The sequence below is a fragment of the Nanorana parkeri genome, unplaced genomic scaffold (genome assembly GCF_000935625.1).
Source record: "Nanorana parkeri isolate BGI_ZX_2015 unplaced genomic scaffold, ASM93562v1 scaffold623, whole genome shotgun sequence".
NCBI classification, from domain to species: Eukaryota; Metazoa; Chordata; class Amphibia; order Anura; family Dicroglossidae; genus Nanorana; species Nanorana parkeri.
Genome location: NW_017306891.1, coordinates 971235 through 983843, shown reverse-complemented (window position 1 = coordinate 983843; position 12609 = coordinate 971235). Strand labels below are relative to the sequence as shown.

Sequence of the window (12609 nt, the reverse complement as noted above, 5' to 3'; positions counted from 1 at the left end):
TTATCAGGCAGTATGTGCAGTAGAGGAGTGTGGAGGGTATGCTGGCAGGCAGTATGTGCAGTAGAGGAGTGTGGAGGGTATGTTGGCAGGCAGTATGTGCAGGAGAGGAGTGTGGAGGATATGACGGGGGGCAGTACATGCAGGAGAGGAGTGTGGAGGATATGACGGGGGGCAGTACATGCAGGAGAGGAGTGTGGAGGATATGACGGGGGGCAGTACATGCAGGAGAGGAGTGTGGAGGATATGACGGGGGGCAGTACATGCAGGAGAGGAGTGTGGAGGATATGACGGGGGGCAGTACATGCAGGAGAGGAGTGTGGAGGATATGACGGGGGGCAGTACATGCAGGAGAGGAGTGTGGAGGATATGACGGGGGGCAGTACATGCAGGAGAGGAGTGTGGAGGATATGACGGGGGGCAGTACATGCAGGAGAGGAGTGTGGAGGATATGACGGGGGGCAGTACATGCAGGAGAGGAGTGTGGAGGATATGACGGGGGGCAGTACATGCAGGAGAGGAGTGTGGAGGATATGACGGGGGGCAGTACATGCAGGAGAGGAGTGTGGAGGATATGACGGGGGGCAGTACATGCAGGAGAGGAGTGTGGAGGATATGACGGGGGGCAGTACATGCAGGAGAGGAGTGTGGAGGATATGACGGGGGGCAGTACATGCAGGAGAGGAGTGTGGAGGATATGACGGGGGGCAGTACATGCAGGAGAGGAGTGTGGAGGATATGACGGGGGGCAGTACATGCAGGAGAGGAGTGTGGAGGATATGACGGGGGGCAGTACATGCAGGAGAGGAGTGTGGAGGATATGACGGGGGGCAGTACATGCAGGAGAGGAGTGTGGAGGATATGACGGGGGGCAGTACATGCAGGAGAGGAGTGTGGAGGATATGACGGGGGGCAGTACATGCAGGAGAGGAGTGTGGAGGATATGACGGGGGGCAGTACATGCAGGAGAGGAGTGTGGAGGATATGACGGGGGGCAGTACATGCAGGAGAGGAGTGTGGAGGATATGACGGGGGGCAGTACATGCAGGAGAGGAGTGTGGAGGATATGACGGGGGGCAGTACATGCAGGAGAGGAGTGTGGAGGATATGACGGGGGGCAGTACATGCAGGAGAGGAGTGTGGAGGATATGACGGGGGGCAGTACATGCAGGAGAGGAGTGTGGAGGATATGACGGGGGGCAGTACATGCAGGAGAGGAGTGTGGAGGATATGACGGGGGGCAGTACATGCAGGAGAGGAGTGTGGAGGATATGACGGGGGGCAGTACATGCAGGAGAGGAGTGTGGAGGATATGACGGGGGGCAGTACATGCAGGAGAGGAGTGTGGAGGGTATATTAGTGGGCAGTGTGTGGAGGGTATGTTGGCGGGCAGTAAGTGCAGGAGAGGAGGGTGGAGGGTATGTTAGCAGGCAGTATGTGCAAGAGAGGAGTGTGGAGGGTATGTTAGCAGGCAGTATGTGCATTACAAGCAAGGTCCGCATGTACTCTCTAGTCTACTCCCCCCTTTAAAAATCACTTGCCTCCCTTACCTCTGTTCTCCGCAAGATCCCTGAAAAATGGAAAGCAGGAGACTCCAGTCCATTGCAAGAGCATGTTCCTGTCAGGTTTCAAGAAGATGCAAAGGACAAATAAGCTATGCAGATATGTTTATGAATAGCCCCCTTTAGGTCATGGTGAGCTTGTTGCATTCTCATTTCTTCCTTCTGCCGTCTCCCGCAGCCATTATTAGGGGTCCCTCTGTTGGTGAGGAGTAGTCTTATCATGGTACACATGGTACTTTTTATACATGGCATTATAAGAATGAGTTAATGAAGGATGTTTATCTTGGCAGATAGGTGCTGGGCCCACTAGGTGGCATGAGCTCAGTAGTCTATTTTGAGTCTATGAATGATGTGGAAAGGAAAAACGGATCTGTTTGTGCCCAGCACCAGTCAGACTCAATCTGCCATTTTCCTGATGCAGGTTTAAAATTGAAAACTAAAATTTGATTGGTTGTTCTGTGCAACGCTTCTACTTTAAAGCTGACCACACGCAATAGAACCTGCTTTTCCTGACAGTTTGTATTCCTGTTGACATTGACCAGGCTGTTTTCCCTTAGGCTAGAAAAGCTAATGTCAACGTGTTATGTCTTTCAGAATGGGCAGACGGCCCTAATGATTGCAGCAGAACAAGGAAACTTCGAAGTGGTCCAGGAGCTGCTCGGGAAGAGGGCCAACTGTAATCTCGATGATGTGGTACGTGTCTATACCAGGTGCCTGCAGTCTTCTCAGTGCAGGGGAACTACAGGTCAAAGCAATAAAACATGTCTTTGATGCTAGTAGAGCTGCACCTCTGAATCAGCGACAAGCATTGTATTCAGATAGCCTTTCAGCCTGACATCACCAAGTGTGGTGCCTTCTGGGAACCCATGAGTCTCTATGATGCACACTGCAACAGAGCTACTGTAACCGGGGCCTTGCTCCTTTATTATACATCACCTATTTAAAGTAGAGGTGTACCAAAATGGAAATTTCAAAATAAAATGAAAAAAAGTCAGGCTGAAACCGAAAAGGTTTATTTTCTTTTTCAATTTTTTTACAATTTTTTTATAAACTTTTTATTTTTTTTATATTTTATTTTTATGAAATATTTTTATGTTTTACTTTTAGGTGCTTCAGGGAAATATTGCAGGTCTATAACAGACCCCTGATATTTCCCTTTTTAAAATGTAAAAAGAGATTCTCTGTCCTCCAATCTCTTTTTCTGCTTTCCCTGTTTATAAATGAACAGGAATCCTCTATACTGAGTATTCCTGTTTGTTCATAACTTGAGGACAGAGTATGGTTACCATAACCACAATCATGAATGAACAGGAGGTGATGAACACTCCCATCCATTCATAATTGAGGACACAGTAACTATTCTATGTCATCAATTATTTGCAAACACTCAGCGATCACTGACTGCTTGCACTCGCTCTCCATCCTGACAGCTGTCACAGGCGGCTGAGCGAGCGGCGCGGGAGGAGAGCCCAACCTCCTGTGACAGCACTGCAAGCTGTCTCTGCCTGCACACACCGCTCTCCTCTGATCTGTGACGGGGCTGAGCGGATTGTGAGGAGAGAGACCGGCCGCTAACAGCGCTCTCCTCCCGCAGCGCTCGGCCGCCTCTGACAGTTTCTCTCCTCCCCGCTGGGACACAGCGCAGCACCCAGCGGGGAGGGGAGAAAGAACGGATGCACCACTATTTTGGCCAGAAAATGGCACTTTCGTCATTTTGCCAAAAGTGACATTTTTGGCCGATCTATCGGTGCATTCCTAATTTAAAGGGTTGTGCAGTTTTGTGTAGATTATGTATACTTGGTTTTATGTTTTTGGGGAGGTGGAATAATGCAAGACTATCCAATCAAAATGTGCTGGGATGGGTGATTTTAGTATGCAAGGATTTCTCAGCCCCTTTCCTGTGGAGAGGTGGATGATTTCTAATCCATTTTGTGCCATATGTTACCCAACTGGCTTACATTTCTTCACCCGCTGGAATTTCTAACCTGTGTGTCAGTTTGCAGAAATGATTGAGCTTGCTCCATTACACAGAATGGATGGTGTTATGACACCGCAGACTTTGTGGTGATTTTTCTTAGTCATATTCAGGATAACTCCTCTAGTGGAAGCTGCATAATGTCTTGTTTTCTAAACATACACTTATCCTGCATCCCATAATTCTACCGTGGGTGTATACTATCATTAGCCGAATACCTGCCGAAAACACAGCCCGTAGCACAGGTCTTCATACCTCCTATATAGGAGACCGGTAGAGGACACTTCCATGTCCACCTGGCATGACTATTTGGTAGGGGGGTTATAGATCACGGTCTATTCTGTATTGACCTGTGTTGTCTGCTTTGCTAAATCCTTTGTTTTTTATTCCTTATCAGGATAACTGGACGGCTCTCATTTCTGCTGCCAAAGAGGGACATTTGGAGATTGTTAGAGAGCTACTGGACTGCAATGCCTACCTGGAACATCGTGATATGGTATGGATTATATTATGTGATAATTATATATAGGATCAGTATTGCTGAAGAGTTTGTGTGATCATAGTTTAGCCACTTTTATGAAGTTAGAGCAATAAGGAGCATGAAGGCTGCTTATTGATGTCTAAGAAGAGTGAGCAGTTAGAAATCTGCTTGCACTCAAACCTGCCGGGACCCAATGCAATCCCTTCTTCAACTCGGAAAAGGCTCAGTGGTGGGGCATAGCCCTGATTGCTTCTTTCTCTTCTTTCATTAGAGAAAATAGGTATATGTATGCAGGTGACATGCGTAACGTCAAGTGTTTGTGTGTTTCTTTTTAGCTTTCATGTTAGTAAGTTTAAATAGATTACGTTCTCTATATAAAAGATTAATTAGAATCTTCCGTCTTGACCATATGTTGCAGCTAGAGAAGCAGGAGGTAATTGTCTGATTCAAAAGTGCGGGCCGTCATATGACTTGTTTCTAATGGTGCTTTTTTCTTGTCCTCTGTCAGGGAGGATGGACCGCTCTTATGTGGGCCTCTTACAAAGGATGCACTGACGTGGTGGAGCTTCTACTCTCTAAAGATGCAAATCCAAACATAACTGGCTTGGTAAGTCATCTCCTTTATTCCCTTGTACTATTTTTGTGAAGATTTTGTAGTAAAACAGGTTTTATTTTCAATCTGACATTTTATATCCATTCTGTTTATATGAAGTATCGGTGCAGAGTATTTGGGCCTGATATTTGATGCCTAGCTTGATACTTCCGGTATCAGGAAGCCGGCAGCGCGTCATTACATGTTGCCTGGCTTCCTGATTGGCCAGAAAGCTGGCTCCGTGCTCTCTCGTCACGTTTTTTTCCAGGTAGCCCTTTTATACAGGCTTCACCCATTTCATGGCATTCACAGAGCTTTTTAGGTTTTCTAAGAGGAGCACTGCTGTAGCATTTCTTTTTGTGACTCTCTCTCCTTTTCATTATGAAAAATATCTTGCAATACTTTCCCTTTCAAAAAAAATTAAACGTTTACTTTTGCTTTTAAGGAATCCTTTTTGGTTGACCCTTCTGCTTATTGGGCAGGTGCAGTTGCAGTTCCACCTGAAGGTGAAACTGGGCATTGAGGCCAAGTGATTGAGATAGACTTCCTTATATTTGGCTCAGGAGAATATAAAAAGCACGGTGAAGGTCTGACCATGGATGAGGAGGATGATGATAATGGTGTTGTAGGGAAGCCATGCAGTTGCTTATGAAAGCTTAATTTAGGTTTCTCTATGTGAATACTGCTTGTACAGTATTGTGAATTTAAGTATAAATACCTTCTCTGTTTCTCCGACATCACCTGTCAGACATCTAAAGTGCAAAGGTGCCCACACACCTTGCGATAATCGTACGATAATCGCGAGATATCCCACGATCGTACGATTATCGCAAGGTGTGTGGAAGGCGACCTCTCCTACTGTAAGGTCGCACGACTTATCTTATGAACATGTTCGAAAACCCGCCAAGAATCGTACGATTGTCGGCGGGTGTGTAGCATGTTCACAAGATAAAAACCGCACGGGCCGGTGTGCGCAAGCGCACACTGCCCGTTTAGCATTGCGGTCATCGGAAGCCCGCCCCTCAGTAGGGCAGCTTTGCGATCATCGCAAGTACGATGTGCCTGCCCAAGATAGGCAGATCGTACGTTTTTTTAATTACCTTACAACCATCGCAAGACAAAAGTCTTGCGATGGTTGTAAGGTGTGTGCCCAGCACAACACAGACATCTGACAGTGATCCCAACTCTTCCAGATGCTATTTTTTGCTTGAGCTATACTTTGTGTTTATAGATTAAAATGGAAAGAACTAGCAAGTTAATGACTGAAGCTTAGAAAAAAGTTATGCTTAGCATAGTTTTGGTTGTTTTGCTTTCAAAAATCAAGAATAAATATGGTGAATGTTGCTACAATCCACATAGTCTGTTAGTCACTACCAGGTGTTGATTGCATTTGCATAATTGGAGTCTAGGAGGTGTTATTAACCTGCCCAGAGAGAGGTGTTAAGGTGCCCATACACCTTACAATTATCGTCCGATAATCGTATGCGATCGACTTTTCGTACGACAATCGTAAACGTGTGAATAGAGTGCCCGACCGATAGTACTGTACAATCGTATGACTTTTGACGGTCAAGCATGTTTGAAAACTTTGGTCGATCGTAAGATGTTCGCATGGTTGGCGGCGTTACCGTCCGTCAAAAGTAATACGATTAACACTGCGCAAATGAAAATAATTGCGGTCAATTACCGCAAGTCGTCCAGGTGTTTTTTTTTAACTACTATACATTCACCATATTTATTCCCAGATAATTTTTGTACAAGTCATTCTGAATGGAGAAAGCCGGTTGGATGTTCAGTGAAACAAATACAGCAAGTCCAGTTATTTTTTACAGATATTACATTGCAGTAGTTTACCCTGATTTAGGTGATATCATGAAAGGAGGGTGGAGGCTCCGGATGTTTAAATTAGCAACATAAATCCTGTTTTCATAAAAAAAATAAAAATCAGTGTCAGTGGTCTTTAGTGTGCCTCAGAACTGCTTCCCTCCCCATACTAGTCTATTGACATGGAAAAGCAGGTTGATGCAGCTTAGGAGGTTTAAATGTGGTCAATGGCAGGTAAAATTAAACTGACAATGAGCTGTGAATCAACTCCGAGGCATCTCAAACTTATCCCAAGTGCAATCACAATACATTTGAAGGCCCCTTGACACGAGCCAGAGCCCAGTAACAACAGCACCAGCACTGCCTATAACAGGAGAGCTTATATGGGTAGGGATATCTGAGCTTCTGTTGCTGGCTTGTGTGTGGGTTTTGGGCTGTTGGTATGATTTGCCTTCACTACCTAGTAGGTTAGTGACACGCTAGGTGAAGATAAGTTTGCAGTAGGGATGCACAGATACTTTTCGAGTACCAGTGCAGATACTTGGCATTTTCATGAGAACTACAAGGGTTGCAGAGGTTGCAGCTGGGACCTGGCTCTGGTGCTCCACCACTCCATCATTAGTCTGTATTGTTTTAGAAAAACTGTCACATGACAATAAACATAAATGTATCAGTACTTGTACTTGTAAGTACTCGGCAAGTACTCGTACTCACAAAACTGGTATCTGTGCATCCCTTTATTTATATTTATAAAAATAAAATCATACATTAAAACAGAGATGTACAAATCCCAGGATCTCCGTGTGCTCCTTACAAATGACAGCTGCCTCCTAATTTTTGCATTTTTCTCTAGTGTAGTCTTGGAGCTCAAAAATATCGGTACATGTACTCGTACTTGGTATCTGTGCAACCCTAGTTTGCAGGATGGGAGTTTATACCTTTTCTTACTTCTCTGGGTGCATGCTTTTTGCAGGTTATTGACTCAGATGGCAAAGCTAAAATGGAGAAGACTGCCTAGAGCACACATCTATAAAAATAAGTCGGCGATGGCAGCTCCCATATATCCATCCTGAGGTCCTGTACTTATTCATTGCAGTTAAGGTTGCTATAGGTAACCGTGCTAAAATGACTTATTCAATGTAAGTGACACAAGCTGTTACATTTGCCACAAATAAGTTCATGCATGTAGCCACAGATGCCTTCACAGTCCAGACAACCTCAGGTTACATGTAAGTATATACTGACTCACAGGTAGTTATTTGTGGGTGTTCTTGGTTTTTCTCGGTGAGATCTGAAATCGTTCTTACGTTTCTCCATGAAGCAATTAACATAAGTGCAAAATCATGACTTTTCTTCTGGTCTCTTTCAGCAATACAGTGTGTACCCAATTATCTGGGCAGCCGGGCGAGGCCACTCTGATATATTGAAACTTTTGCTGCAGTACGGAGCCAAGGTCAACTGCTCTGACAAGGTGGGTGCCTGCAAACCTCTACTGTCACCCTGGATTGCAAAACATTTGTGGGGAATGGACTTCCAGGTTCTGGACAACTGTCTTAAAAGATCAGGACATTTTCTGTGTTCCTGGATAAAGTGATGGCAGGTCACTTATGAAATAATAACGTGTATAGAAACTAGAGGTGCACCGAAATGAAAATTTCAAAACCAAAATAAAAAAAGTCCCGCCGAAAATGTTTTTTATTTTCACTTTTTCAAGTATTTTTTTTTTTCTTTCTAAACAGACCCCTGATATTTCCCTTTTAAAATAGAAAAAGAGATGAGTCCTAAATCTTTTTCTGCAGCCCCAGTTATAAATGAACAGGAATCCTCTATACTGAGTGTCCCTGTTCATTCATAAACATGAGGACAGAGTATGTTTACTATATCCATAATCATGAATGAACAGAAGGTGATGTAGATCACTTCACATTCATTCATAATTGAGGATATAGTAACCATACTCTGTCCTCCAGTTATTTACAAACATTCAGCGATCACTGATCAATGAGTCTTTGCATTGGCTCTCCTTCCTGACACGCTGTCACAGGAGGCTGAGCGAGCGTAGCTCAGCCTGCTGTGACGGCGCTGGCTGTCTCTGCCCATACCGCTGATCTGTGACAGGAGACTGAGTGGTGTGGGAGGAGAGTCGCGGGCCGCTCACAGCGCTCGGCTGCCTGTGACAGTTTCTCTCCTCCCGCTGGGACACGGAGCAGCGCCCAGCGGGGAAGAGCGAGAGATCGGATGCACCGCTATTCGGCTTTATGCCAAAAGTGCCATTTTGGGCTGATATGTTTCGGCGGCCGATATATCGGTGCATCCCTAATAGAAACCCAAGCTTACCAGTTTTTACATGTAGTGGCTACATTATAGTAACAAGGATGCATAGGGGTTTAGATGATGCCGCGTCCTAATATCAATGCATAAGAAAAAACTAAAGAAAACTGACTTTTTAGGCAGTACTCTGAAAATATATTGTACACAATAAAATGTTTTTTTTATATATAAATTGAAGTGGTCATAGTAGTGCCTAAAGTCAGTTTTCTTTTGTTTTTTTCATATCCGTAGTGGCTACATTAGTTTTCTTTTGTAGGCCCTATTTCTGTTATTTTTTTACCTTGTGATCCAGTCAGTAAGTCTGTTATTTGTCAGCTTCCTTCAACCACTTCCAGAGCTTGGTGTTAAATCCCCTTCCCTGTCCAGGCCATTTTTCAGTATTCAGCGCTGGGGCACTTTGACATTTTATTCAATCATGCAACACTGTACTACAATTAATTTTATATCATTTGTTTTGGGTCAGATAGAACTTTCTTTTGGTGGTATTTAAAGGAGAATTATGGGGTGAGTGGAAACACTCATCCCCATAATTCAAGCCGACCTGTGATACTGAAGCTGTCTCAGGTCGGCTCTATTGATTGGGAAGTGAGCGAACAAATACCGCCGATCGCTGACTTCCCAATTCTCTCCCTGCAGAGAGCGGTGACTGCTAGTCACCGGTCCCTGCAGGGATTCCCCCTCTCCGATCCTCCAGCACTGATTTGAGGAACAAATGGGGGAGGGGGTGGGCTCAGCTTGCTCTGTGTCTCTTATCTAGAGAGGCAGAGTCAGCTGTCAATCAGCCAGTGAGGTGGATCTCACTGTGTCACAGCTCTGCGCTCTCAGCATATAGCAGGCAATAGCTATGTACTGAGTTGTGGGTCACCGGTGGACATTATATATGTCCTCCTGTGATCTTGAAGAGAACTATGGCCAAAAAGTTTAGGTCATAGTTCTCTTTTATTCACCACTGGGTTTTTTTATTTCTTACTAAATAAGGAAAAAGGTACGGGAAATTCTGAAAAAAAACCCCAAAACAAAGAAAACCCCAAAACAAAGAAAACCCCAAAACTATTTTCCCTACGTATGTTTTGAAACATTTCTACCCAGTTTTTTAGTAAAATATAAAAGACGGGATCACGTCAGGTAAATAGACACCAAACATGTCAAGCTTTAAAATTGCATGCACCTGCAAAAAAATTACCATTCTTGAAATTGGCCATAGGTGACACTTTAAAAGCTTTTACCGTTCATCGATTTAGTGTTAACAGTTATTGATGGCCCTAAAATTAGTGTTCTCACTGCGACGTGCGCTGTGTGTGGTCGTTTTTTGCATATGCGGGCACCCGACACATGTTTGTTTTCGGGGACCGGGGTACTTTGAAAAAATCATTTTTTTGTGTTTTTTGTTAATCCTTTTTTTAAATGCGGTTTTATTTTTTTTTAAACTTGCTTTTTTCCCCCTTTTTTTACGCTTCACTAAACAAGCCCCGCATGTAATTGCACATATACAGTGACAGGTGCTCTTTATCTAGACCCCTAATGTCACCTATGACCCCAAGTGAGTTGATGAAGCAGAGATCTGCTTTATCGGTTGCTTCTCCGGCTACATCAACCCAAGAAATGAGAGGCTGAAAGCAGAAGATTTCACTTTGGCTTTAAGACTTGTATTATTGTGTAGTGAGAACACATCACCACCTCTAAGCCTCACTAGCAGTGTTGTGCAGAGGAAGAAAGAGCCAAATTAGTATTATTAGACAGAGAAACCACCAAGTTTAATTGAGATGTGATGTTGACCTCTTTTTTTGCTACTTTCTTTAACAATGCGTGCTGTATCTGAGAACTATGATAGTCAAAGTGAGCAAAACCTATTACATTTGCTGCCTCTAGCTCCAAGGATTGTAGTTTTCTAGTATCGTATAGACTTATTATAGGGCTTGTGATGATAATAAATGCACCATAATGTATCTATTGATTGCCATCCCTGCAGTTCTCATTTCTTGAGCATTCGGCTTGTGAACTCCTTTTGAGCGCAATTAGATTTGCACACGAGTCATAGTTCTTCATTGCTCAAATTCTGTAGTCCCAAGTATTGAAGCACAGTGGGAAGGTTGACTGATGGATGTGAGTTTTGGGAGAAAGTATATCATAAGACCACATTGGAATGGAGAGCACTTTAGCACACTTACAGCTGTGAACAAGTGTCTAAGAGAGTTGTCTTTTCAGGAATGAAATATCACTATATATATTCCACATGTGCTCGGTCCCCTTTGCTCGCTGGTCCTTCCTTGGTGACAATTTACTGTTTTTCATTTTCTCTGTAGTATGGAACCACTCCGCTCATCTGGGCTGCGAGGAAGGGGCACTTGGAGAGTGTCAAGTCTCTGTTGCAGATGGGAGCCGATGTTGATCAGGAGGGGGCTGTAAGTATCTGAAATCTTAATTTTAGTTACTTAAAGCTCAAGAATAAAAAAAGAATAGAAACCTTTAAGCCCTTGACATACTGCATGCGAAGCCGTGCAGAACGAAGCAAAGATGTCAGGCATGGCGCTTCTCATGCAGTGTCTGAGCTGAGTGCAGTCAGATGAATAACTGCATCTGGGAATCCCGGTAAGGAGTGCGGTATGGTTCCTGTTTCTGATCGTTCACATCGTGACGCGCGGGTTTATACACGTGAGCCGATTGGCTGAAGATGACATCTTTCATCTCGGCACGCTCGGTTATGTGAGCTCTCGCAAGCTGACGTGGCGGAGAGACAATTACATGACACACTGCTTGCGAAGGCAGCGCGCCACTGCTTCCCTTCGCTCTGTGCTGCTTTGCGTGCAGTATGTCACAGCCTTGAGAATGTAAACTTTAATGCTGCCCATACACACGTTAGTTTTCAGACAGACTTCAGTTCTTTTTAAGCTGTAATCCTTTTGCTATGAAAAGAATGACCAAAGAAATAAAGGCAACCTACCACCAGCAGTTTCTATTGAAGCCCCGCAACAACTGAAAGAGTTTGGTGGTAGGTTGGCTTATTCAGTTTGGTGATTATTTTTGGATGGAATGCTTTAAAGTGGATAAAAATGCTCCCATATATTGTTAGTATAAGGCTACAGTGTGTGGTCCTAGATGACTTTTTTTCCTGTTTCTCTTTTGTTGTTCTCCATTTCTTGTTTTCCTGTATTAGTCGTATGTAGCTTCTGCGTTTGTGTGTATATGTATTGAAAGTTTTATTCATCATTACAGACCATTGTTGGGTACGTTTTTTCATTAAACCTGCGCTATTCAGTAAATGTGGCCATTTGTTTTTACTTTTCCATTTCAGAATTCAATGACTGCTCTGATTGTGGCTGTAAGAGGTGGCTACACTGACACAGTAAAGGAGATCTTAAAGAGGAATCCCAATGTGAATTTGACTGATAAAGATGGGAACACGGCTCTGGCCATTGCAGCCAAGGAGGGTCATACAGAGATTGTGCAGGATCTCCTTGATGCTGGAACCTATGTCAATATACCTGATCGGGTGAGCATTATTTTTTTCTTTTATAATTATTAGTTAGACACAAACTTTAGGTGTTTAGCGCTAAATATTAGGCTTTCGTTTCAGCAACTGAAAAATAGCAGTCACTGCTAGGGTACATAGAATATCATTATTTTCTATGTGTCCCGTTTACAGCCCAATGTGGGTGTGATGTGTGGTGCAAAAACATACAGACATGCTGCATTTGTTCTTTTTTTTTGCAGTGCACTGGAACTCATTGCTGTGCGGAGATCTAAAATGAAGTGTATACTTTTTTACGTTTCAAGTAAAGTAGTAGTACAGTGTGATATGATGAAACCGCGCATCACTCCCCCTCCCTTCGCCGTGACAGACCTTGCA

General features: G+C 43.9%; 1 protein-coding gene across 1 annotated transcript in view; it reads left to right on the top strand.

Moving 5' to 3' along the window:
• Positions 1 to 2153: 2153 nt before the first annotated feature.
• KIDINS220 (kinase D-interacting substrate 220kDa) overlaps positions 2154 to 12609 on the top strand; it is a gene marked incomplete at its 5' end in the record, with an annotated part of 107722 nt that continues 97266 nt past the window's right edge. The window contains 6 exons of the mRNA XM_018563019.1: positions 2154 to 2252; positions 3932 to 4030; positions 4524 to 4622; positions 7801 to 7902; positions 11066 to 11164; positions 12055 to 12252. Coding sequence (XP_018418521.1) covers positions 2154 to 2252; positions 3932 to 4030; positions 4524 to 4622; positions 7801 to 7902; positions 11066 to 11164; positions 12055 to 12252 — 696 coding nt within the window. The remainder of the gene's footprint in view (positions 2253 to 3931; positions 4031 to 4523; positions 4623 to 7800; positions 7903 to 11065; positions 11165 to 12054; positions 12253 to 12609) is intronic.